Source organism: Sardina pilchardus, chromosome 19 (genome assembly GCF_963854185.1).
Source record: "Sardina pilchardus chromosome 19, fSarPil1.1, whole genome shotgun sequence".
Classification (NCBI taxonomy): Eukaryota; Metazoa; Chordata; class Actinopteri; order Clupeiformes; family Clupeidae; genus Sardina; species Sardina pilchardus.
In genome coordinates this window covers 13182623-13205122 of record NC_085012.1, presented here as the reverse complement: position 1 = coordinate 13205122, position 22500 = coordinate 13182623, and the positions used below count along the sequence as shown (strand labels likewise).

At 46.7% G+C, this 22500-nt stretch overlaps 1 protein-coding gene across 1 annotated transcript in view; it reads left to right on the top strand.

Annotated features, from left to right (window-relative positions):
* ttc12 (tetratricopeptide repeat domain 12) overlaps positions 1–6020 on the top strand; it is a 36618-nt gene extending 30598 nt beyond the window's left edge. Inside the window, exons 18-21 of the mRNA XM_062521195.1 lie at positions 1413–1514; positions 2312–2411; positions 2805–3030; positions 5451–6020. Of these exons, the coding sequence (XP_062377179.1) occupies positions 1413–1514; positions 2312–2411; positions 2805–3030; positions 5451–5520 (498 nt within the window). The 3' untranslated portion in view covers positions 5521–6020. The remainder of the gene's footprint in view (positions 1–1412; positions 1515–2311; positions 2412–2804; positions 3031–5450) is intronic.
* The last annotated feature ends 16480 nt before the right edge of the window (positions 6021–22500 follow it).

Here is a 22500-nt window from a genome sequence, read left to right as displayed (position 1 = left end):
AGGCAGGTGACCCAATACTTTTGGCAATATAGATAGTTATACCACTGCTTGGTCAAATTTCCTATTGTGATGCGCTATTTGGAACGTGCATTATTTTTCGATATACCGCACGGCTATGAAGTAGTTCCCTTCTTTTGGTCTCATTACACTTGAATATTAATTCGCCAATGTGAATGTAACGGTAAAAACAGTAACGTTGTATCTAAGACAGTGGAAATATAAACGAAAATGATAGGAAATAATGCACTTATCGAAGTGTAAAGTCCCCTCCGCCTGCGGCGTCGGGTCCTTATTACCACTTAGAACATGCATTATTTTCCTATAAACGCACGGCGCGTCGTTGATTATCCCTTACATAGATACTTTATTGATCCCCAAGGGGAAATTGAAGAACCAAATCAATATAGTGTATGTCGGCAGTCTTCTTTTGTACGCAGGCTCATTGATGCTCATGTCAAGTGCAGAAGCACAGCTTATGGAGGTCATTTAATGGACACTAAATCATCAAAATGCGCCATCAACGTCCCTGCAGGATAACTGACCTCCACCTATGGGTTTGACATTAGCGTGGCGTTGATGGTAGTAGAAACGGCTCCTACATTTACAATTTTTCATTTAGCAGACAGTTCTTAGCAGACAAGTTACTTATATGTCAGTTATATAAGGGCCATTGTCCTTTGGTGCAAGTGGCGGAAGCCGGGAATTGAACCAGCATGCTAGCACAGCTCCTTAGCCACGCTACCACCATCCACTTAACACACACATCTAGTGTGTATGTGTGACACTGGATGGGGACTGTGTCTGAGAGTTTCTGTTAAGGTGTGTGTGTATGTGTGTGTCTGTGTGTCTGTGTGTCTGTGTGTGTGTTTCTGGGTGGAACTGGGTATGTGTGTGTACAGTGTGTGCTGTCTTTGCTGCTTACAGATGGATTGTCATTTCACCTCCACTGACTCAAGACAAAGGCCTCAAGAAGTATGTGTGTGTGTGTGTGTGTGTGTGTGTGAGACAGCGAGAGAGAGCGTATGCGTGTATGAGTTTGTGTGTGTGTGTGTGTGTGTGTGTGTGTGTGTGTGTGTGTGTGTGTGTGTGTGTGTGTGTGTGTGTGTGTGTGTGTGTTAGTCACAATGACATCAACAAATTTGCGTCACACACTATATGTCCAGATTCATCGTGGTGTCATCACGTGTGTTTGTAATGCATTGTGTGTCCCGCTGCTTTTTGGGATTAGTCCTTGTCTACATTCCACTGTGTGTGTCTTACATTTGTCAGACCAGGTTTCATCATATCTGTCCTCTGAATTTCTTTGTTCTTTCTCTCTCTCTCTCTCTCTTTCTCTCTCTCTCTCTCTCTCTCTTTCTTTCTCTCTCTCTCTCTCTCTCTCTCTGTGTGTGTGTGTGTGTGTATGTATGCAGAGAGCAGTGGGTTTGTTGAGCAGACTTTTTCCCCAGTCCCCCGTTGCTGTTGAGGAAGCTGTGCAATCTGGAGTTGTGAAGAAGCTGCTGAAGATCCTAAAGGTGCTGTTCAAATCTTTTATGAACATCTGCTTTTATGAGTCCTTAATGAATCACTCTGGTTATTAAACGTCCACATTGAAATCCCTAATAAATCCAACATCTGCATTGAAATCCATGATAAATGACTCTCATACTCTCTCCATGAGAGTTTTCTGGATGCTGTAGTGTTAGTCTAATGCTGTAGTGGGGTATCAGTGAGGTAGTAAGGGGGCATCAGTGGGGCATCAGTGGGGTATCAGACAGTGGGGTATCAGTGAGTCAGTAATGGGGTATCAGTGAGCCTGGCTGGTAGCCTAGCTCAAAGGCCATAACCAAACAAAGGCGGCCAAAACCATAAAATGATCAACTTTTAACGTATTTATTGAATATAGAAATGGAAACAGTATGTCAGCAAGGGTGTATGTAGCGAATGTGTACTGAGATGTGACTGCATGGATGCAAAAACAAAGAATAACTCCGGCAGCTCTCCAAATTACCCGCGAGGAGGAAGACAGCCTGACAGACAGAGAGAGAGTGCACAAGCAGGAACAGCCGCCACAGTGGGGCAGTAGTGGGGTATTAGTGACGCATCGGTGGGGCAGAAGCGGGGCAAGTCTCAGGTGTGCTAAACCTACTAATAAACAGATTAGAAAACAGGAAGGCACAAAGACACCAGTGAAGGCAGCCAGAGTTATCTATATAGACAGCAACCGGGGCTGGAGAAGTACTGTAACAGCAGGTGCAGGAGAGTAGACTGACTCAGCTGCAGTGGGGCAGTAGTGTAGACTGACAGGGTTGTTTATCTTATTCTGCCCCAGGCCCCGGGGCAGGACAGCACTAAGTACTCCATCAGAGCGCTGGCTCATTGCACGACGGTCAGCCTCGACGCACGGACACAGCTCTGCACCCTGGACAAGAGTGAGTCTGCGCAAGCTGCATTTTTATGTGTGCGTGTGTGTGTGTCTGTGTGTGTGTTCATCTTTATCTGCATCTGAGTGTGTGTGTATCTACAGTACTCTGTGTTTATCTCTATCTGATTGTGTGCGTATGCGTGTTTGTGTGTGTGTGTGTGTGTGACGGTGTGTGTGTGTGTGTATGTGTGTATGCATCTTTATCTGAATCTGTGTGTTTGTGTGTGTCTGCTCTATTTTTATCTGTGTTTATGTGTGTGTGTGTGTGTTTGCGGACGTGTGTATCTGCTGTGCATACATCTGTATCTGTATCTGAGTGTGTTTGTGTTTATCTCTATCTGAATGTATGTGTGTGTGTGTGTGTGTGTGTGTGTGTGTGTGCGTGTGTGTGTGCGCGCAGAGCTGCAGGTGCTGCGGCGCCTGGTGGGCGAGGGCGAGGAGTGTGTGGCGGGGAACGCGGCGCTGTGTGTGGGCCACTGCGTGTCGGTGCCCGGGGCGGCCCGCGGACTCCTGGAGACGGACTGCGTCCTGCTGCTGCTGCGCCACGCTGCCGCCGATGCCAACGCCGATGCCCTGCAGCGCAACGCCGCCATCGCTCTCGCCAAGCTGTGCCAAGCTGAGCCCCGGTGAGTAGCGCCACGCCACACACACACACACACACATACACACACAGTGCAATGCTGCCATCATTCTTGCCAAGTTGTGCCATGCTTAACCACGGTGAGCGATGTCATGCCACACATAACTCACAGACACAGCGCATTGCTGCTGCTCTCTTGCCAAGTTGTGCCAGGCTAAATGAACCCCGGTGAGCAGCACCACACACACACACACACACACACACACACACACACACACACACACACATACAGACACACACACAAACAGACAAACATAGACAAACAGACACATTTTTCCACATTTCTCCGTTTTGGTCTGGCATACTCTCTGACAATCACACAGCACCTCATCTGAAGTGGTAAACACGCGATGTGCTGCAATCAGACGCTAACCTTGCGAAAGAAGGGGAAATGGAGCTCCCGCGCGTCTTGGTGCGTGGGCGTTGTGATCCGCCTCAGTTTTGATCCGCAGCGCAGCATCCTGTGATCATGCTGTGTGTGTGTTGTGGAGAGACGCTGTGCTGCTTCAGAGGATACACACACAGCAACAGGTGTGTATGAAGAGGCAGCATGATGCGGCGCTCATTTTTAATGATGTTTATGCCGGTTGCGCTGAGGTGACGTAAATTCAGATGGAACAGAGAAGGGTGATGTCGATATGACGGGTGAAGTTTCTGTTAGTAGAGACGACTCCAGAAGGTTTATGTTTACATTAGTAGAGACGACTCCAGAAGGTTTATGTTTACGTTAGCAGAGACGACTCCAGAAGGGCGAAGTTTACGTTAGCAGAGATGACTCTAGAAGGTTTATGTTTACGTTAGCAGAGATGACTCCAGAAGGGGGTGAAGTTTACGTTAGCAGAGATGACTCCAGAAGGTTTATGTTTATGTTAGTAGAGACGACTCCAGAAGGGCGAAGTTTACGTTAGCAGAGATGACTCTAGAAGGTTTATGTTTACGTTAGCAGAGATGACTCCAGAAGGGCGAAGTTTACGTTAGCAGAGATGACTCTAGAAGGTTTATGTTTACGTTAGCAGAGATGACTCCAGAAGGGGGCGAAGTTTACGTTAGCAGAGATGACTCCAGAAGGTTTATGTTTATGTTAGTAGAGACGACTGCAGAAGGGGTGAAGTTTACGTTAGTAGAGACGACTCCAGAAGGGCTAAGTTTACACTAGTAGAGACGACTCCAGAAGGTTGAAGTTTACGTTAACAGAGATGACTCTAGTCTAGAAGGATGATGTTTACATTAATATAAATGACACAGGGACGATGTTTACATTAGTAGAAATTACTCCAGGGGGACAATATTTACATTAGAAGAAATGACAGAGGGACGTTGTCTATGTTAGTACAAATTACTCCAGGGGGGCGATATTTACATCAGTAGAAACTAGAGATGACAGAGGAACGATGTTTACCTTTGTAGAAATTACTCCAGGGGAACGATATTTACATTAGTAGAAACTAGAGATGACAGAGGAACGATGTTTACCTTTGTAGAAATTACTCCAGGGGAACGATATTTACGTTAGTAGAAATGACTCCAGAGGGACGATGTTTACATTAGTAGAAATGACTCCAGAGGGACGATGTTTACGTTAGTAGAAATGACTCTAGAGGGCCGATGTTTACGTTTGTAGAAATGACTCCAGCCTCCAGGGGAACGATATTTACGTTAGTAGAATTGACTCCAGAGGGCCGATGTTTACGTTAGTAGAAATGAGTCCAGAGGGCCGATGTTTACGTTAGTAGAAATGACTCCAGAGGGCCGATGTTTACGTTAGTAGTGCTGTGGTGAATAGTGGAGAGATGGCTCTTTCAGATCCAGACCCCAGGCAGCTCCAGGGAGGTCTGTTGGCCTTTGGAGGATGTCCCCGCGCTGCTCAGATGCTCCGTTGGTGATTTCCATCATCAAGAATTAATCTGCTCATGAGATACATATCAAAACCCATTTCACAGTTCCCACCACGGCCGTTTAGCCGTGAGTCTCCCTGGCCCGTCAGATAAAACACTATCACTCAGAAACAAATGGGTCGCTTTACTGCCAAGTAGCGTTGAATTGGCTGTAATTGGGATTTACATGTTCAGAATTCGCTGCACATCCTTCCTCTTATCAGGATCAGCTGATTCTCCTCTCTTTCTCCAACCTCTCTTCTCTATCCCTCTCTCTTTCTCTCTCTCTCCTCTTCTCCTCTCTCTCCATCCACCCCCTCTTTCTCCATCTCCTTTCTCTCAATCTCTCCAACCCCTTCTCTCTGTCACTCTTTTTCTCATCCCACTTTATCTCCTCTCCACCCCGCCCCCTCTCTCTCCACCACCCCTCCCCCCTCAACCTCTCTCTCTCTCTCTCTCTCTCTCTCTCCTTCTCTCTCTCTCTCTCTCCCTCTGTCTCTCTGTCTCCCTCTATATCCTCTCTCCTCTTCAGGCACATGGTGAGATTACGGGAGCTCCATGGACTAGAGATCCTGCACTCCTGTATGAAGCTCATCAGCTGACCAGCCCACATGACAGCCCCAGTTATCCCACACACAAACACACACACACACACACACACACACACACAGGCCTCTGCAAGCCCCAGCTTTATTGCAGAGCTGTCTAGTGCTGAGTGAATTGTTTCTGAAGCAGAGCGGGTCTGGACCCATAAACAAACACACACACACACACACACACACACACACACACTCACACACACACACACACACACACACACACACACACACACACACACACACACACACACACTCACACACACTCACACACATACTCACACACACAGTGTACTCCGATACTGCACCTGACCTGACTCCAACTCTGCAGATTCATCTTCAGAAAGAATAAAACAAGGCGAAGATCAAATCACAACGCTGTGGCAGAGATTGATCTCATTCCAATTCTCACCACATCAGCGGCGTGTTAGAACTGTGTTCCTTTTGTTATTGTGTTTTTCTTGTGGTTCCTTTCGCTTTACTGGAAAATGCACACAAATAAAAAGGCCTTCTGAGGAGAAACGTGACGGTCTTATCTGTGCTCGCTCCTGTCTCTTCCTAAATTAAAATGGCAGCTCCAGTTTCATATTGTACTGAGTGTAGGAGATGAAGAAGTGAAGGGAGATGATATTTGCTTTCTCCTGTGATGAGCAGTGTGTCTTTGTGCTGTCTGGCTCTGCGGTTAGATTTGTCATAGGCTGCCTGGCTCAGTGGTGAAATCTGTCACAGGCTGCCTGGCTCAGTGGCAGATTTTGTGAGCTTGTACGGCTCACTCCAGTACATTTACACGGCTTATTTAAATGAGCATGCTAATCATTGTCCACTGTCCAGCAGCAAACAACAGATCTGTCACAGGCATGCAGCAGTCAGCCATAGACTGAAAGAGACCCCAGTCAAACCTCTCCACTTGTGTTTACTGAACGTGTTGACAGCCATCTCTGTATTCTTTGTGTGTGTGTGTGTGTGTGTGTGTGTGTGTGTGTGTGTGTGTGTGTGTGTGTGCGCAGTCCACATCTAAAGGAGGGGAGGCAGAGGCGCTCAGTGTTTCCTCACAACTGCATGCCAGTGCTTCCCTGAGAGTGTGTGTGTGTGTGTGTGCCAGACTGGATGATGGTCCAGCTTCTCTAAGAGTTTGTTTGAGCAATGGCACTACTGTTTCTCTGAGTGAATAGAATAGAATAGAATATATACTTTTTAGATCCCGTGAGGGAAATTCAGTTCTCTGCATTTAACCCAATTTAACCAAATTAGTGAACACACAGCACACAGTGAACACACAGTGAGGTAAATCACACAACCCAGAGCAGTGAGCTGCCTGCCCAACCAGCGGCGCTCGGGGAGCAGTGAGGGGTTAGGTGCCTTGCTCAAGGGCACTTCAGCCGTGGTGGACTGGTCGGGGATCGAACCGGCAACCCTCTGGTTACAAACCCGATTCGCTTACCAGTACACCACGGCTGCCCCTATGTGTGCTTGGAGTGGGCTTTAACTTTTGTGTGTGTGTGTGTGTGTGTGTGTGTGTGTGTGTGTGTGTGTGTGTGTGTGTGTGTGTGTGTGTGTGTGTGTGTGTGTGTGTGTGTGTGTGTGTGTGTGTGTGTGTGTGTGTGTGTGTGTGTGTGTGTGTGTGTGTGTGTGTGTGTGTGTGTGTGTGTGTGTATAATACAGTACTGTGCAAAAGTCTAAGGCACCTTAAATGTTTTGGGACCATATTGTTTTTTCTTACTTTCTTAATTAGAATATGACCGGAGAACACAGGAAATGTGTACAAATACACATTAAATGTACTTTTTGTTCTGACACCAGTCCAGTTTCAGTCTCGAGCTACCATTAGATTTGTTGTTCTAGCAGCATTTTATAATGACGAATGACCCAAGGGGGAAGCTCTTGATGGAGCTATCGTTCACCACCTAGGCAGCTGATAGGCATACCTGGCCTGCCAGAAGTTACTGGTACCGCAATTTCCCAAATACATTTCCCAAAATGTATTCAGCTATGAGGTTAATACACAGGGGCAGCTAATATGCTATTAATGTAGTCTTGTTTGCGTAAAACACTGTCCGGCTTATACACAATACGGCTAATACACAGGAAGTTACTGTAGATACAGTTATGATGGGGTTCTCGACCTGACTTGTGTTGAGAGCATTTTGGTGTCGAGAGCATTTTGTCAGGTCTTCAAAGTGAAGGAATAGAATAGAATAGAATAGAATAGCCTTTATTGTCATTGTATGTTGTACAACGAGATTTGAATGCCACTCCTCTGGTGCAATCTGCATGCAATATAAATATAACATTTTGAACAGAAGATGAAGAAATACTTTTAAAGCTATATACAAAGAAAGATACTATCTATATATCCATAACTATAAAACTATAACTATATACCTATAAAAAGGAAACTTTAGATTTATCTATAACTGCATAAATAACACAATCTGCAGCAAACCTATGGAACAAAAAAAAAACAAATAACAAGATAACAAAGTGGCAAGTCAACCAGGAAGGAAACAGTGTCGACCAGTACATCTATTTAGCAGTAGCAGCAGTTATTTCACTTGTAGAACAGTATATCTATTAAGCAGTGGCAGCAGTTATTGCACTTGTTCCGTATATGATGTACGTGTTTACATGAGCAGCAGTTATTTCACTTGTTTAGTGGTATTGCACTTAATGATTGTAAGTATTCACAGTATACAGCATTTTGTGTGATCAATATGATTGTAAAATAAAATATTAACAGTATGCGGCAGTTTGTATGATCAATATGATCAGTATATGTGTCCCAGTGTATGAGTGAGTGTGCAGGTAATCTATTTTTGTTTCATGTTATTTGTCTCTGTGATGGCTCTGGGGAAGAAGCTGTCCCTGAGCCTGCTTGTCCTGGCTCTATGTGACCTGTACGGCCTGCCGGAGGGTAACAGGTCAAACAGGTGGTTTGCGGGGTGGGAGGAGTCCTTGATGATGTTTCCAGCTCTGCTGCGGTAGCGAGAGCTGGCAATAGCCTCCAGGCTAGGCAGAGAGCAGCCGGTGATCTTCTGGGCTGTGTTGATGACCCTTTGCAGCGCTCTCCTGTCTGCTGCAGAGCACCCTGCAAACCATGCTGTGATGCAGTAAGTCACCTGAAAAGTGTTATCTCCAGTGACCCTCTTTGTACAGTATTCCCAGGTGGGAATAAAGTGTCAGCTTGCCTCATCAAGGTCCTTGGAATAGAGACCTTTGGCCACACATTCACTTTAGGTGAGCAATGAACTCTTCCAATTGTAGCTTTTCAGATCTTCAGTCGGTCAAAGCGTTGTCATCTCCTTCCCATTTCTGATACCTATCAGTCAAAGCCAGAACTAGTACCAGTACCAACCGACTTCAGCTTCCCCCTTGTGAGATTGGTCATTGTAACACTGCAAAAAAACCAGTCGAATAGTTGCAAGAGACTAGGACCTAAATAGAAATACTGCACCTTTTTTATATTTACTGTATATTCCCTCCATCTTATGGTTGAATTCTAATAAAGACAATGAGAAATAAACATATATGGTCATCTCATATATTTATATAAATGAGATGTTTGTATGAGGCGTGAGTGTGTGTGTATGTGTGTGTGTATGTAGGAGTGTGTGTGTGTCAGTGTTGCGATGCAGGCTCTATAAAAGTATCTGAGGCTACCGGAGAAGCCTGATCATCATCATGAGCGTACTGCCGAGTGGCCAGCTGCTTTGCCTCCAGCTGACAGGTACGTAATTTCCTCTTCTCCTCTCCTCCTCTTTGGGTTATCAGTCCTCAGCGCGGCTCAGCGCTGTCCTGTCAGAAGCACTTAAACCTGCAGCGTCTGATGGCCTGTGTTTTTACGCTAAGCTGAGACAAGCCTGCGCTGAGAGCTGGCATCACCCTCAACAGCCTGAGGCCATTTCAGCTTCGTTAAGTTTGAGGCAGGGATCTCTTTAATTGGCATTTTCTTGCCTTGATTGTAGAGCGATCACAGCAGCCTGACATCCTGTGTGAAAAAAAAAAACAAAAAAAAAACAATCCCGTGTAGGATTGAGTGATTGAGTCTGCATTCCAGTCTTTTTAAACTGATTTTTCCACTGTGATACAACAGATTTAAAAGACAATTTGGAACTCCAGAGCTCTAGAACTGCTACATGAATTGCTGTGAAGCTATAGCCGCATTTTAGAAACCGCAGGTTTCTGTCACTGCCGTTGGTGCATTTTAATTGTGTTCCAAAACAAGCACAGGCCCTGGTGTGAGGTGTTTTTCTCTAGTGGATGCTTCCAGGAAAGACTTGCGTGGCAGTCACTCCCTGTGCTGAACATCCAGTTCCCACAACACGGCCTTGCACACGGAGCTAAACAACACGGGCACCCAGAACGGAAAACCTGCCTCCCTGAGACCAGGGCTCAGTACTGGGGCAGGGAAACCTGAGTCCCTTGGGAGAGGAGAGAAGGGGAGGAGAAGAGAGAAGGAGAGGAGTAGAGGAAAACAACAGGAGAGGTAAACAGGAGGAGAGGAGAACAGCAGGGGGAGAGGAGAACAGAGGAGGAGGAGGAGAAGAGAATAGAGGAGGAGAGGAGAAGAGGAAAACAGGAGGAGTGTCGGAACAGATTTCTTGGATTTGCTACAGAGTTTCAGGCAGAGTCCTCAGTCAGTCAGAATTTGTTGAGAGAGCTTTATTACGGTACCAGAGACTAACATATGAGGCGACCCAGAGAGGTCTGCCAATACAGACTTCTTTGGCACAGTTCTTATACAGTAGATAATGATGACACAAATACATATGGTATGTAAACACCAGAGAACAACACTTCTTGTTTGACCATACAAGGCTGTATCCTACCGCAACTGCCATCTGTAGCATTTACCCAGACCTGACCCCATCGCCCCCCTGAGAGAGGCAACCACCTTGGAAGGCCTATGGGTACATACCACAGATGTCGGGTGCCAATTATCCACTCGTTCATGTTGACTTCATGAATTCCGCAAAAGGTCGCTCTGGTGAAAGACAAGACGAGAAATGAGAACATAAACACAGTTAGGTTTGTCCGAATGTCCCCTCGTTTGTCCGAATGTCCCCCCTCCCCAGGTCACAGAAAGGTAAACTAATTGCTAAAATGTACTTCCACAAGAGGAGAACAGCAGGAGAGGTACACAGAGAAGGAGAGGAAAGGAGGACAGGAGAGAAGAGAGGAGAGGAGAGGAGAGAGGGTGCTCATGCCTAAGGGGGAAGGCAAAGCAGACGGTCCAGATGACCCAAATGCAGCTCTGGGACTCTAGCCGAAGGGTTCCGCTCCCAAAGATCAGCCTGATTCAGTTTCAGGTGCTGAACCTGCTCAACTCACCAACTGCTGCAACAAGCTCCTCAGTGACAGTCCCATACCTGTCAACGCAGAGCTTAGGAAATAAGATAGATTTCTCCTCCTAATCCAAAATAAGGGAACATTGAAAAAATCCCAAATCCCCTTGCACAGCCAATTAAGTTGGGTCGTTGGGTGCTAGTGACTTGCAGGTTTACGATTAATAAAAAAGAAGAGGAAGCGCATGGCGAAACGCGTTGCTCAGTAATAAAATCTTAAAAGTGTAGTCCAATGGTGTGCGGTGATCCTTTTTTCTTTTCTATTAAGGGAACATTGACTTTGATGACTTTGTTTCCTGATTGGCGTCAAGGTGTGCTCTTACAACAGCCACACAGTTACCTTTTAATAGACTTCTATCACTCTGACGTCCCATGTGCGCCTTAAAGCAAGCAAAATGATGATGTTCTACTTTGACAGCATCTATTTCATTGGAGGGGGACAGGACAGCGCTATAGAGACTGACATATCCAGCGGCAGGACTAATATTATGAGGGTATTAAAATACAGGATGTTTAAGCAAACATTAAAACAAGTCAGCAAGGGGAGAAGAAAACTAAAATATGTGAGACGTGTTGAAAACGGGAGAGTTGACAGCTATTCTCAGTCCTCGTGTCTGGAGCCTGCAGCAGAGACACATCTACCCCTGATCTCTGTTGATGAGGAAGCAGTTTCCTCCTCCGCCTGCTCCTCCTCTGTGGTGTCGGCGGGGCTGACATGATGGATACCTCCTCCTGGCCACAGCTTCCTCAAATCATCACCTCTCGCTCCACTAAATGGTCCAAATCAGAGACTCCAGCAATCTATTTCTCTTCTGGGCACAAATCCAATTCCCCTGATATCTAACTCTCATCCAGCTCCCATTGATAGGCTAGATGCAGCGAATGACTGCTTTGGAGAAAGGAGGGCGAAATGCGGATGGGATAGTGCTTCGCGGGCGGGGACAGATGAGAGATAGAGTGATGTGGAATTCATCTGGCTAGATGGAGACGGAGATGGAGACGGAGGCCTCAGAGAGAAGCACAAACACCGTGAGCAGTCCTGAGGCTACTCTAAGAGCACCGAAACCACAGAACATGGAATCAATCTCGCCAGGCGTGGCATAGATAGATCACTATAGGAACAAACATGGAACATGGAACGCGCCCTTCAGAACATACAACCTAGCGTGCAGAGAGGCAGCAGCTCCTTGGGGGCAGGCACGCCATCTTTAAGGAGCAGGGCTCCATCTCACTGGAGCAGGGCTCGAGTAGGGCATCCACTAGGGCCTCACTGGAGTAGGGGCGTGAGTAGGGCATCCACTAGGGCCTCACGGGAGTAGGGGCTGAGTAGGGCATCTATAAAGGGCCTCACAGCAGTAGGGGGTGAGTAGGGCCTACGTAAGAGCCTCACTGGAGTAGGAGGGTGAGTAGGGTATCCATAAGGGCCTCACAACAGAGCAGAATTACATTTTACCTGCAGCTCCCTGACTGGCTGTACAGATAAGTGTGTCTGTGAACCACAAGTCTCTCTCTCTCTCTCTCTCTCTCTCTCTCTCTCTCTCTCTCTCTCTCTCTCTCTCTCTCTCTCTCTCTCTCTTTCCCTCTTGCTTGTAAGCATGCCACGCAGAGCAATAAATCTCACAGCTCAGCCAAAGATGAACAGCTCTTTGGAAAGCACTTTATCCACAGGAGATGAAACAAACGGCAAATTGAATAGTGACAGCACGGCAAGTGGAATTAGACAAACGGCTACAGCAGCAGCATCTGTGCCAAATCTCGAGTCCCGGCGGAGACTCTCGCTCCACCCACTGAGCGGAGAACACAGCACAGGGTCCTTTAATCATCTAATCTGTGAAAAAAAATATCAAACAACAATTTCAAACACTTAAAAGCAACTTTTGTAATCTTCTGAATATGATAACCCTCACAGCAAAGCCGATCATCTGTTTCACATCAGAGATACTACGCACAGATAGGCACTTCACATGAGCTTATAATCAATACGCAAATAAATAATTAAATAAACAACTGCACTAAACCCTACAGAAGTTTCTGAACACAAACACCAGGGTTAGCTTAAGAGGCCCATAGATTTACCAGTCAGACACACTACACAGAGAATCCACAGCACAGCAGATCCTCCAGCAAATCCTCTAGCGCTCAATTCATTTTGAGCTGAGAGCCATTTAACACACAGCACTGCAGGTCTGCTCCCGCCGCCCCGGCTGATGCCCATCTTGGTATTGGCATGTTTATCGTCACGGAAACAAATAATTCAGCCAGTCTTGAGGAGTTTACACACGCCAGCCAGAGCAAAGTCAATAAAGTCTGGCCCCCTCGGCCAAAACCTCCGCTCAGCCTCACTGCGTCTCTGACAGGACAAACACTGAGGTGCCAACGCCGTTTATTGGACCTCAGACTTCACTGTCCCTAATCACTCCCATCCCAGGGTCTGCTCAAGTGACCAGAGCCTTCCTCACTCACAGTCACTCATGAGGAGTCCGATGCCCCTTCTCCATCGACGCTGTTCTGGTGCTGGTTCGGAGCCAGTGCCAAGTCTTGAACCAGATCTTTGCCTTTGGCTCTGGGCCAGGAAAACCGGTTCCAACTCAGCACCAACTTTGAGCTGGTCCAGAAATAAGAACCAGGTTGTTGGGAGCGGGATTTCATTGGCGTTGCTCCACCACTATGTCTCCATTTCTGCTGGTTGTATTGGGATACGAAAGCGCATACAGTGGTGTAGCGACGCAGCACTACTCTGGCACTCAGTCTGTGGAAAAAACGAGCCTTCTTGGATGAGGTTCTTGGATAATCGGCAGGTAGCACCAGCACCGAACTGGTACTAAGCACCAGCCTAGAACCAGCACCTGGTTCGTGGCGGTGGAAAAAGAGATACGAGAGAGTTAACGTCTCTGGAGCTCAAGGAGCCAATCAAGTCGCGCCCGCCCGCAGTGGGATCCTCCAGTAGGGAATCAGCTGCCCCGGCCGCCTCAAGGCTGACTTCTGAAGAGCAGAGTGTGGAGATAATCCGCTCTCCCCTCGTCCGCCCACCAACCCGGTGCCTCTCCAGGGAGGAGCTCTCTCCAGCTCACGGCTGAGGCTGCTGCAGGGAGAGAGGGAGGGAAGCTGACAGGCTGCGCAGCACAGCGGCTCTGGTCCAGGCTGAGCGGCGGCTCCCTGGGCCTCATTAGACACGATGGGGATCGGGTCACGCTCCGTGCCAGAGTTGTAAGTCATTTAGGAGAGTGAGTGACAGAGAGGTGTCACGTGAGCGCTGCTCGCTCGCAGGTCAATCGCACGAGAGCGCGCAAGAGAGAGAGGCCGACGTCAGCCGCGCAGCCGGTAACACATCGCGCTTCATCGCCCTCCATCGCCCCCCCTCTCTGACCTCCAATCACGCAGCATCAGGACCGCACGTGTCAGGCTCGCCTCCAGCCAGCGCCTCTGTGCCTTCCCTCGTTATTCCCGGGAATAAAACGTGCCCTCCTGGTCTGTTTGCGGCTCAGACATCAAGCAGTGCAGCGAAGCAACGAAGCAGCGAGGAAGGGTTGACGTGTTTAGCTTACCGCTGCACCGCTCTGGGAAAAGGCTCATTTCACCCCCCCCCCCCCCCAAATCAACCTCAAATCAAACTGCCCATCCTCCCCACCCCCTGCTGACAGACGCTCCCACGCACCTGCCCCTCATGCTGACATCAATTACCCCTGGGACGGGCATCGAATGAGGCTATCGCCGTTATCAGGTCATGTGACCTCTGAGAGAATGACAGGTGTGCAGCAGGGGGTGGAAAGCCCCTCAAGAAGAGCCCTCTCTGCAAAGAACTGCGGAAGAACCGTGTGATCGCCAGAGAACAACAGCCCCATCATGAGAGAACCCCTCAAGAACAGCGATCACACCACAGAGCCTCTAAAGAACAGCCCCATCATGGGAGAACCCCTCAAGAACAGCGATAACACCACAGAACCTCTAAAGAACAGCCCCATCATGGGAGAACCCCTCAAGAACAGCGATCGCACCACTGAACCTCTAAAGAACAGCCCCATCATGAGAGAACCCCAAAATAACAGTGTAAGAAAAAGGAGAAAAAAATCCTCCACGACCAAGGCACTCCACAAGTTTAATATGTCTTTATTTCGAACTAGACATGTCCAACAAGGACCTAAAAATGCCCACGCGTAGCGGCTGGGGCCTTCATCAGGGCAAAATAACAGTGTGATCACCAGAGAACCCCTCCAGGCTCCTAGGTCGGATCAGACATGGCCGAGAGAGAGAGAGGGCTAATGGCTCGGACTGTACATGATGGAGATAGAGGGCTACTGGGTCACAATCAATTAATCACAAATGATTATACCATATTTCTTGTTACTTCGTTGTTTCTGTAATCTCGGCTTCATTAAAATTGAGGGCTACCCTCAATGATGCTCAGAGAATAAATAAAGGTTGAATGGGTCGGACTGCACATGGCCAAGAGAGAGGGTAGAGGGGCAGCATCTACGGGTTCAGCAGTCGATGGAGCCGCCCTCACCTGATGTGTCTATCAGTGGTGAAAATATTCTGTTATGAGTTGCTTCTGGCAGTGTTTCCTTTGAGCTGTGACATATGCCTGACATATGCAGCCCTGGCTGACGCTGACATATAATTAATTTTAGCCTACAGTATTATGGGATAGAACAGCATAAAGTGTCAGGAGTCAGCAGCAGTCATGACATATCACAGGCATGCTGTACCGCTATCTGTGTATGAGGTGTCCATATGAGTCATGTCTGCGTTATATACAGTACTGTGTGTTCCCCTCCCAGGAGCTAGCGCTGATGCTAATCTCAAGGCAAAAAAGGGGGGAATCTATAAAGGATCAGTGAATTATTGAAGGCCCAGCCTGAAGTATTAAAGCATTAAAGGCAGTTCCATTATTGAGCAGGGGCCGATAAGAGACGTGCAGAGCAGTAATGGCTTCCTGAGTGTGTGTGTGTGTGTGTGTGTGTGTGTGTGTGTGTGTGTGTGTGTGTGAGAGAGAGAGAGAGAGAGAGAGAGAGAGAGAGAGAGAGAGAGAGAGAGAGAGAGAGAGAGAGAGAGAGAGAGAGTGTGAGTGTGTGTGTTTAGGTGGTTTCCACTGGAAATGATGACTTGTGTGTGTGTTCCCAGAGAGCTGCAGATCTCAAACGCTCGGCCAGCTGCAGGGGTGTAGTGGTAAAATAAGAGGTGGGTAAACTATGAATTCTGTCATCACGGTTAGGTGGACTGCACCATGGATTGTCCAATGTTTATAACAATACCAGTGGCATTACTGTACTGTAAGTGGTTCCTAGAGTGATGATGAGTGTGCGTACGGTATTGTGAATGTGGATAGTACAGTGTGATTTTTGAATTGAAAACGTTGCAACTGGTGAATGAACTCTTTTGAGAGGTGGACTAACTCTAATAAGAGGTGTATTAACTCTTTTTCTGAAATTTCAGAGGTGGATTTACTTTGCCTTTACTTAGCCTCACTACAGCCCTGCTGCCATGCCTTCACTACAGTAGTAGTCAAGGAGCCTAAAAAGTCCCGTGGGATTTTTTTGATGAAAGCAAGCCACCCATCCAACTGTCTCAAGGACACCCCAAATAACAATAAAAAACATGTTGGCAGTCTGAAATATTGTGCTGGGAAAAATTGTGAAGCATATAAGAAAATAACATTTTGGTCTCCAAAAATAGGACTTTGCAAAAACGCCTAGGCATACCCACATATAAAATGGTGTAGAAAACACAAATTTTGATATTTTGTTTTCAAATTTGAAATACAAGTTGTTCAGACTTGTGGCCTTTGTTCCATTATGTCTATAACCTGATACATTACAGTAAAAGGACTATTTAATGTCTATGTATATATTTTTTTCTTTGGCGAGGGGAAAAAATGACAAAAACTTCAAAATATAAAGAGTTCCCAGTTTTCAGCAGAACCCTTTACAGTGAAACTGACAATAGATTACAAAACTAGAGGGTGTCTGCTTTCCAAAATGGGTGTTTTCATCTCAATAGCACAAAGGGTTGGGATACAGCAACCATTTCAATTTGGAGAGGCGTTTTCAGGCGTTTTTCAGGCAAATCTGTCGGAATGCGAAGGTTAATTATGCAAGCTAGTAGTAAATGGTGAAAATAATGATTTGTTTATTATGCTATTCGTTGCTGAAAAGTCTGATAACTGAAGTAGTGGTCTGATAACAGTAATCTTTTCTGGAATGAATACGTTTATTGACTCGGCATAGAAATAAAGGCATCATCTTATGTTTGTAGACTAAATCAACTGAAAATCACAATGAACTCCAATTCACAATGTATATTATAAATGTGATGTTACACATTACGCAATGAGTGTCATGCTTTCAGTTAGCACACAGTTTATATGAAGTTTTCAACATCGTCCTCGTCATCTCCTGAGTGTTCATCCTCTTCATCATTGAGTGATGTGGTGGGCTGCTCAGGATTGTCACAGCTCCACTAAAGGCATGCAATCCTGGCAAAGCAGCTGCCTTGTTTGGCCCCAGAGCTTTGTAGATGGGTCCCAGAGGAATGACACGTCGCTTCGTACCAACTCCAGTCACGAAGTTGTTGGTGCATAACTCAGGATACCGGCGGAGAGCCAGAACAAAGACGTCGGTATCAGGTGAGTGAATGTTTATGATTGAAGCCCCACTTGCAGTTGCTTCAGCAGCATGCAGGAGAAGTTTAGTGTCGGCCTCTTCCTGCTGACTATGAAGGTGGTCGACATTCCTGTGAGTAGCTCGGCACTGTGAACCCCATGCAACAACCATCTGCTTCTCTTCTGCATGAGCCTTCACCAGCATCTTCTCAGCAAGATAGCCAGTGAGTTCCATCTTTGTCTTCACATGGGACAGGAGTCGCTTCAGTGGCACCTTTGCTATGTTGGTGGCATCTGTTATGTGGTAGGCTATGACTGGCTGACCACCATGCCTTCTGTCACGAGTGGCACCCTTCAGAGATGTGACATCATAGCGATCAAAGACAAGGTGGACTTCATCGGCATCACTGTATCTCTCCAGGATACGGGTTGTGAACTGATCAGCCAGCTGGCTACAGTTTGTGATGTTGTCAAGCTTTTGTAGTGACTGGACATCTGCCATGGCATCGACAACTGCCACTTTCACTGCTGCAGGCATGTCTTCTGATTCTTCTTCACTGTCAGGAAGTCCACTCTCCTTGTCTGTGTCACTTCTTGGCAGCTTCTCCAGGATGGCCATCAGATTGCTCTTCATGTGGCAGTGTAGCATTGTACCATCAGCCGCAAACATTGACCTTGGTACAACTGACAACTCGTGTCTACCAATTGTTTCCTCCAGGTTGATGTTGGGTCTTGACTTGGACACCAGCAACATGCGGGTGAACAGTTTGCGATCTTCTTTGAGCTCCACTACTTTGTCTCCAGTGTTGACTTTAACTCGTTTTCCTGTTGTTTTCCAGGTCTGAAGCTTCGTCTTTTTCATTGTATCCCATACGTTGACCTTTGCTGAGCTGATTCTGTTGGTGACGAATTCCTCAAATAGCTGCCTGCCAATTGTGCTTTCATTGCACAGATCACTCTTGACCTTCTCAGGCATGACTGCCTTCGTCACCAGGTTGAACAGGTCACAGCTTTCTTCTGCAAATGGGTTTGAGAATCTTTCAATCGTGGACGTGAGTGCTTCAATGCTCTTCTCTTGCTTGACATTTACACAACTATTACTAAGGTAATGAACGCATGCCTTTTAATGACGGTTACGGTTAGGCACATGTACGCTTACTGATGTTTAGGGTTACGCACACATAAACACATGCCCTTACTGACGGTTAAGGTTAGGAATAGTTAAGGATTGGGCACATTGTAATAAACACATGCCTTTACTGACGGTTAAGGTTAGGCATAGTTTTAGGGTTAGGCACATTTACGCTTGAGCAGCACCTAATGTAAAATAAAGCATATCCACCTGTACTGACGGTTAGGGTTAGGAATCGTTTTGATTTGGGCACATTTTCGCATGAGCACATTACAATTATTCATGTCGGAAAAGCGGCATGTTTCAAAACTATATAGTATCATGCCCCTATTCCGACAATTGGGTGCTAATGTCTGAGTAATGACATGTCTGAATAGCGACATGTAACCATTATTATTTCATATACTTGGAGTTACTGAAGCTGAATATGGATGAAACAGGAAAGAAAATGACCAAACAAATACATTTTAGGTTGCGGTATAGCCGGAAATATGCGGCAAGGATACAGTTTCTATGTGTGGTCCACCATGCTGGCCAGCACAATATTTCAGACTGCCAACATGTTTTTTATTGTTATTTGGTGTGCCCTTGAGACATCTGAATGGGTGGCTTGCTTTCATCAAAAAAATCCCACGGGACTTTATTTCGGTGAAAATGCTCCCTGACTATAGGTACCACAACACACTCCCTCTCTTTTCCCTTCTGCCACTCTCTCGCTCCCCCCTCTCTCTCTCTCTCCTTCTCCCTCTCCTTAGCTCTCTTGTCTCCTGTGAGTGTATGTGCGTGTGTGTGTGTGTGTGTGTGTGTGTGTGTGTGTGTGTGTGTGTGTGTGTGTGTGTGCAGTTTTGGGGGGGCTGCTCAACATGTTCAGAATGCCGTGATCCCAGCGTTTTCCTATGAGCAGAAAGAATCTGGCATCTGAGTTGAGCACCTTATCACAGTCAAACAGCATTATAGAAAAACATGCCCAAGGTCGACTCCCCCATCACCCCCTTTCCCCACTCACACGCACACACACACACACACACACACACACACACACACACACACACACACACACACACGTGTGCGCACTCAAGCCTGCCGTTGAGTCTCAGTGAGTTAATCTCCAGCTCTTTAATGTCTATCTGAGAAGACAGGCCCAGGGGAATGGGAGCCAATGCTATCACTAATGCTATCACTAATCTGAGGCAATACCAAAGACGCCGCTGGTTTGAGAGCTTGGTTTATGTCAGATCTCCACGGCATCTCTGAAGACACGCCATTTAGCTGCTTACATGATAAGAGGGATAGGTGACCTTTTCTAGCAAATGGCACAATTTATTTTGATTCATGGCTTGTTAATGAGGACGACCCATTATGTAATATTTATACAGATAGGATTGACAAAAAAGAGGAAACTGCAGTACTGATGGTGTTTAACCATTTATGTGTTGTTGTAAGAGTATTTAGTAGAGATTAGGCTATTCTTTAGTGATAAGGCAGTTTAAGCCTGCACAAGATCAACAAAGATGTGCTCTGACTCAGATTCAAAGTATGAAATAGAAACCAGACAAGCCATTTTCTGTGTGTGGAGGGTTTGAGCAGAGACTAGGATTGGCACTGCTATGAATGATATGTATCCTGCTTAAGGCAATAAGGTTTTCAAGGAAATTTCATAGTGCTCCTAATTTTTTTTCTGTGCTCCTAAATGTTTTCATTTAGGAGCACCTATGCTCCTAGTGAAAAAGCTAAGTGTACAGCCCTAGCTCTGAGTCAGGCACTGATGCAGCCCTGATCTGGCTGTGTGCTTGAATAAGTGCAGCAGAGTAGAGTAGAGTAGGCCAGCAGTGGGTATTACACATGCTACACACAGCTGTCCACAAGCTTTATGTTTCATTACACCAGCATAACCAATCTTGTTTGCACGCATAGGTGCCGCTCTAAGCCACTCTACTGCTACCTACAGTATGCTGAGTGGAGAACGTATGCGATTCTGGCAGCTGTTTACGAGCAACATGCTTCATTTGCCTCAAACGGAGCACTTTCAGGTCAAATGCTCCCAGCTCCCTTTCCTCTGTCTGTGTCTCGCTTTGGCTCTCTGTGAAGGACAGACGTCATCTGTTGGGCCACTAACCGGTCTCTTCTCCTCTCGCTCGCTGTCAGCCACCACCTCACACATCTGTGTAACACAAACCGCTGTCAAATGCCCCCAGGTCCCTTTGCTCACTCTCTCTCTCTCTCTCTCTCTCTCTCTCTCTCTCTCTCTCTCTCTCTCTCTCTCTCTCTCTCCTCTCTGCTCTCAGGTCATGGGAAGGTCGCGCAGGCGTGCAGCCTCCAGCTGGCCGGGCTACTGGTTCTACCGACCCCTCAGCACCCTGTCGATCAGACCCAGCGGAGCGCGTCCTTCACTGGGCCAGCTGGAGCTGCTGCCTGGCTATACGTTGAATTACTTTCCGAGCAGAAACTCAGGCTTCTGCTGGGATCACAGAGCAGAGCAGAGTAAAATCCATCTTCTCCTGAACCGAGCTGAACGCTGTCGTTTCCACGCTTCGACTTTGAAATAGTTTCAGTAATGTCTCAGTCCTCGGGGTCTGACTGACTGCATGAAACAAAAGACTTGAACCAGGTTGAATCAGGTGCTTTAAAAAGTTATTTTATTTTAAACTCTCTCAGATGTGTTGTGTGATGTAGCCTTGGGTGATGTTGTAGTGTGGTGTTAAAATAACATGCATGTGAAACTGTAGCCCTGTTTTCACAATATTATGTATGCAGTGTTGCCTGGCTAGTAGTGATGCGCGGTTCAGCCCATTACCCGCGGATATCCGCGGGTTTACCCGCGGGTCGGGCGGATTTGGGTAGGCCTAGTAGTTTTTTCTAAATATTGCGGGTGGGTCGGGTCAAAAAAGTAAAAATGCACATTTCTCACTTGTTAACTTCCGACATATTAGGTGGCGATGCGCCTGCATTACACAGGAGGTGTGGTCGAGCGCAAAACATAATTTCTCCTAAATTCAGCACCCAATTGCGCCATGCGTGACTGACTGAAAAAAGTAAATCGCGCATTCGCTACTTTATGGACATGGAGCCTAATGATCTGGGATATCAAAGGTTGTGCACAATGCGAGAACACCTTGCTTCTGTCATACACGAATACACAGCTGTGCTTGTTAAATGCTTGGCAGTGTTTCACGCAAAAGTAGGCTAGCCTATGAAGTTTCAAGGGGAAATATGAATGTAAACTTGTTATGATGAAGATGAGATTTAACACTGGCTATGTCTAGGCTGCAGATTATGAATGGTGTGGAAGAGCGCAGATTGTCAAAATGACCGATCATTGTAACCCGCTGTTGTCCTCATGTGGGAGAATTAGGCTAATTAGGCTACGAAAGACGTTATAGGTGTGTTTTTTTCCTTTCCGCGGGTCGGGTTGGATTTGGGTCACATATTTTTGCGGATTGGTCGGGGTGGTTTGGATCTCCTGAAAAGTCGGGTTGGTGCGGGTTTTTAAAAAAGCCCACCCGCGCATCACTACTGGCTAGGGCCTACCACTTCTCAAATGAGGCGATTTTTTTTTTTTTATTTGAAAAAAAAAAAAGCCCAGATCCGTTCATTGGGTGCCACAGATGTCTATCAAATGCGTCTGTGCATAGCTCATCATCGTCTTGCTTTCCCCCCTGTTCTGTGATTGGTCCCTTATCTCAGGCAAAAATTAGGGCAGTATAGTTTCCAGACTGCCTTAGCAGCGTGAATGAAATTGCGCGCAAGGCAGCATGGGAACACCCAGGCTAACATGCAGTGTGCTTTTTTTGGAGGCTGTTCCATTGTGCATTTGCCTAATTCTGTTCGTTGCGTGCTATACTCTGCTCCCTTGCTCTTGTTGGGAAACTGGCCCCTTTTTCCCCTTTCTCAATCTGTGTGTGAAACCTTCTCCG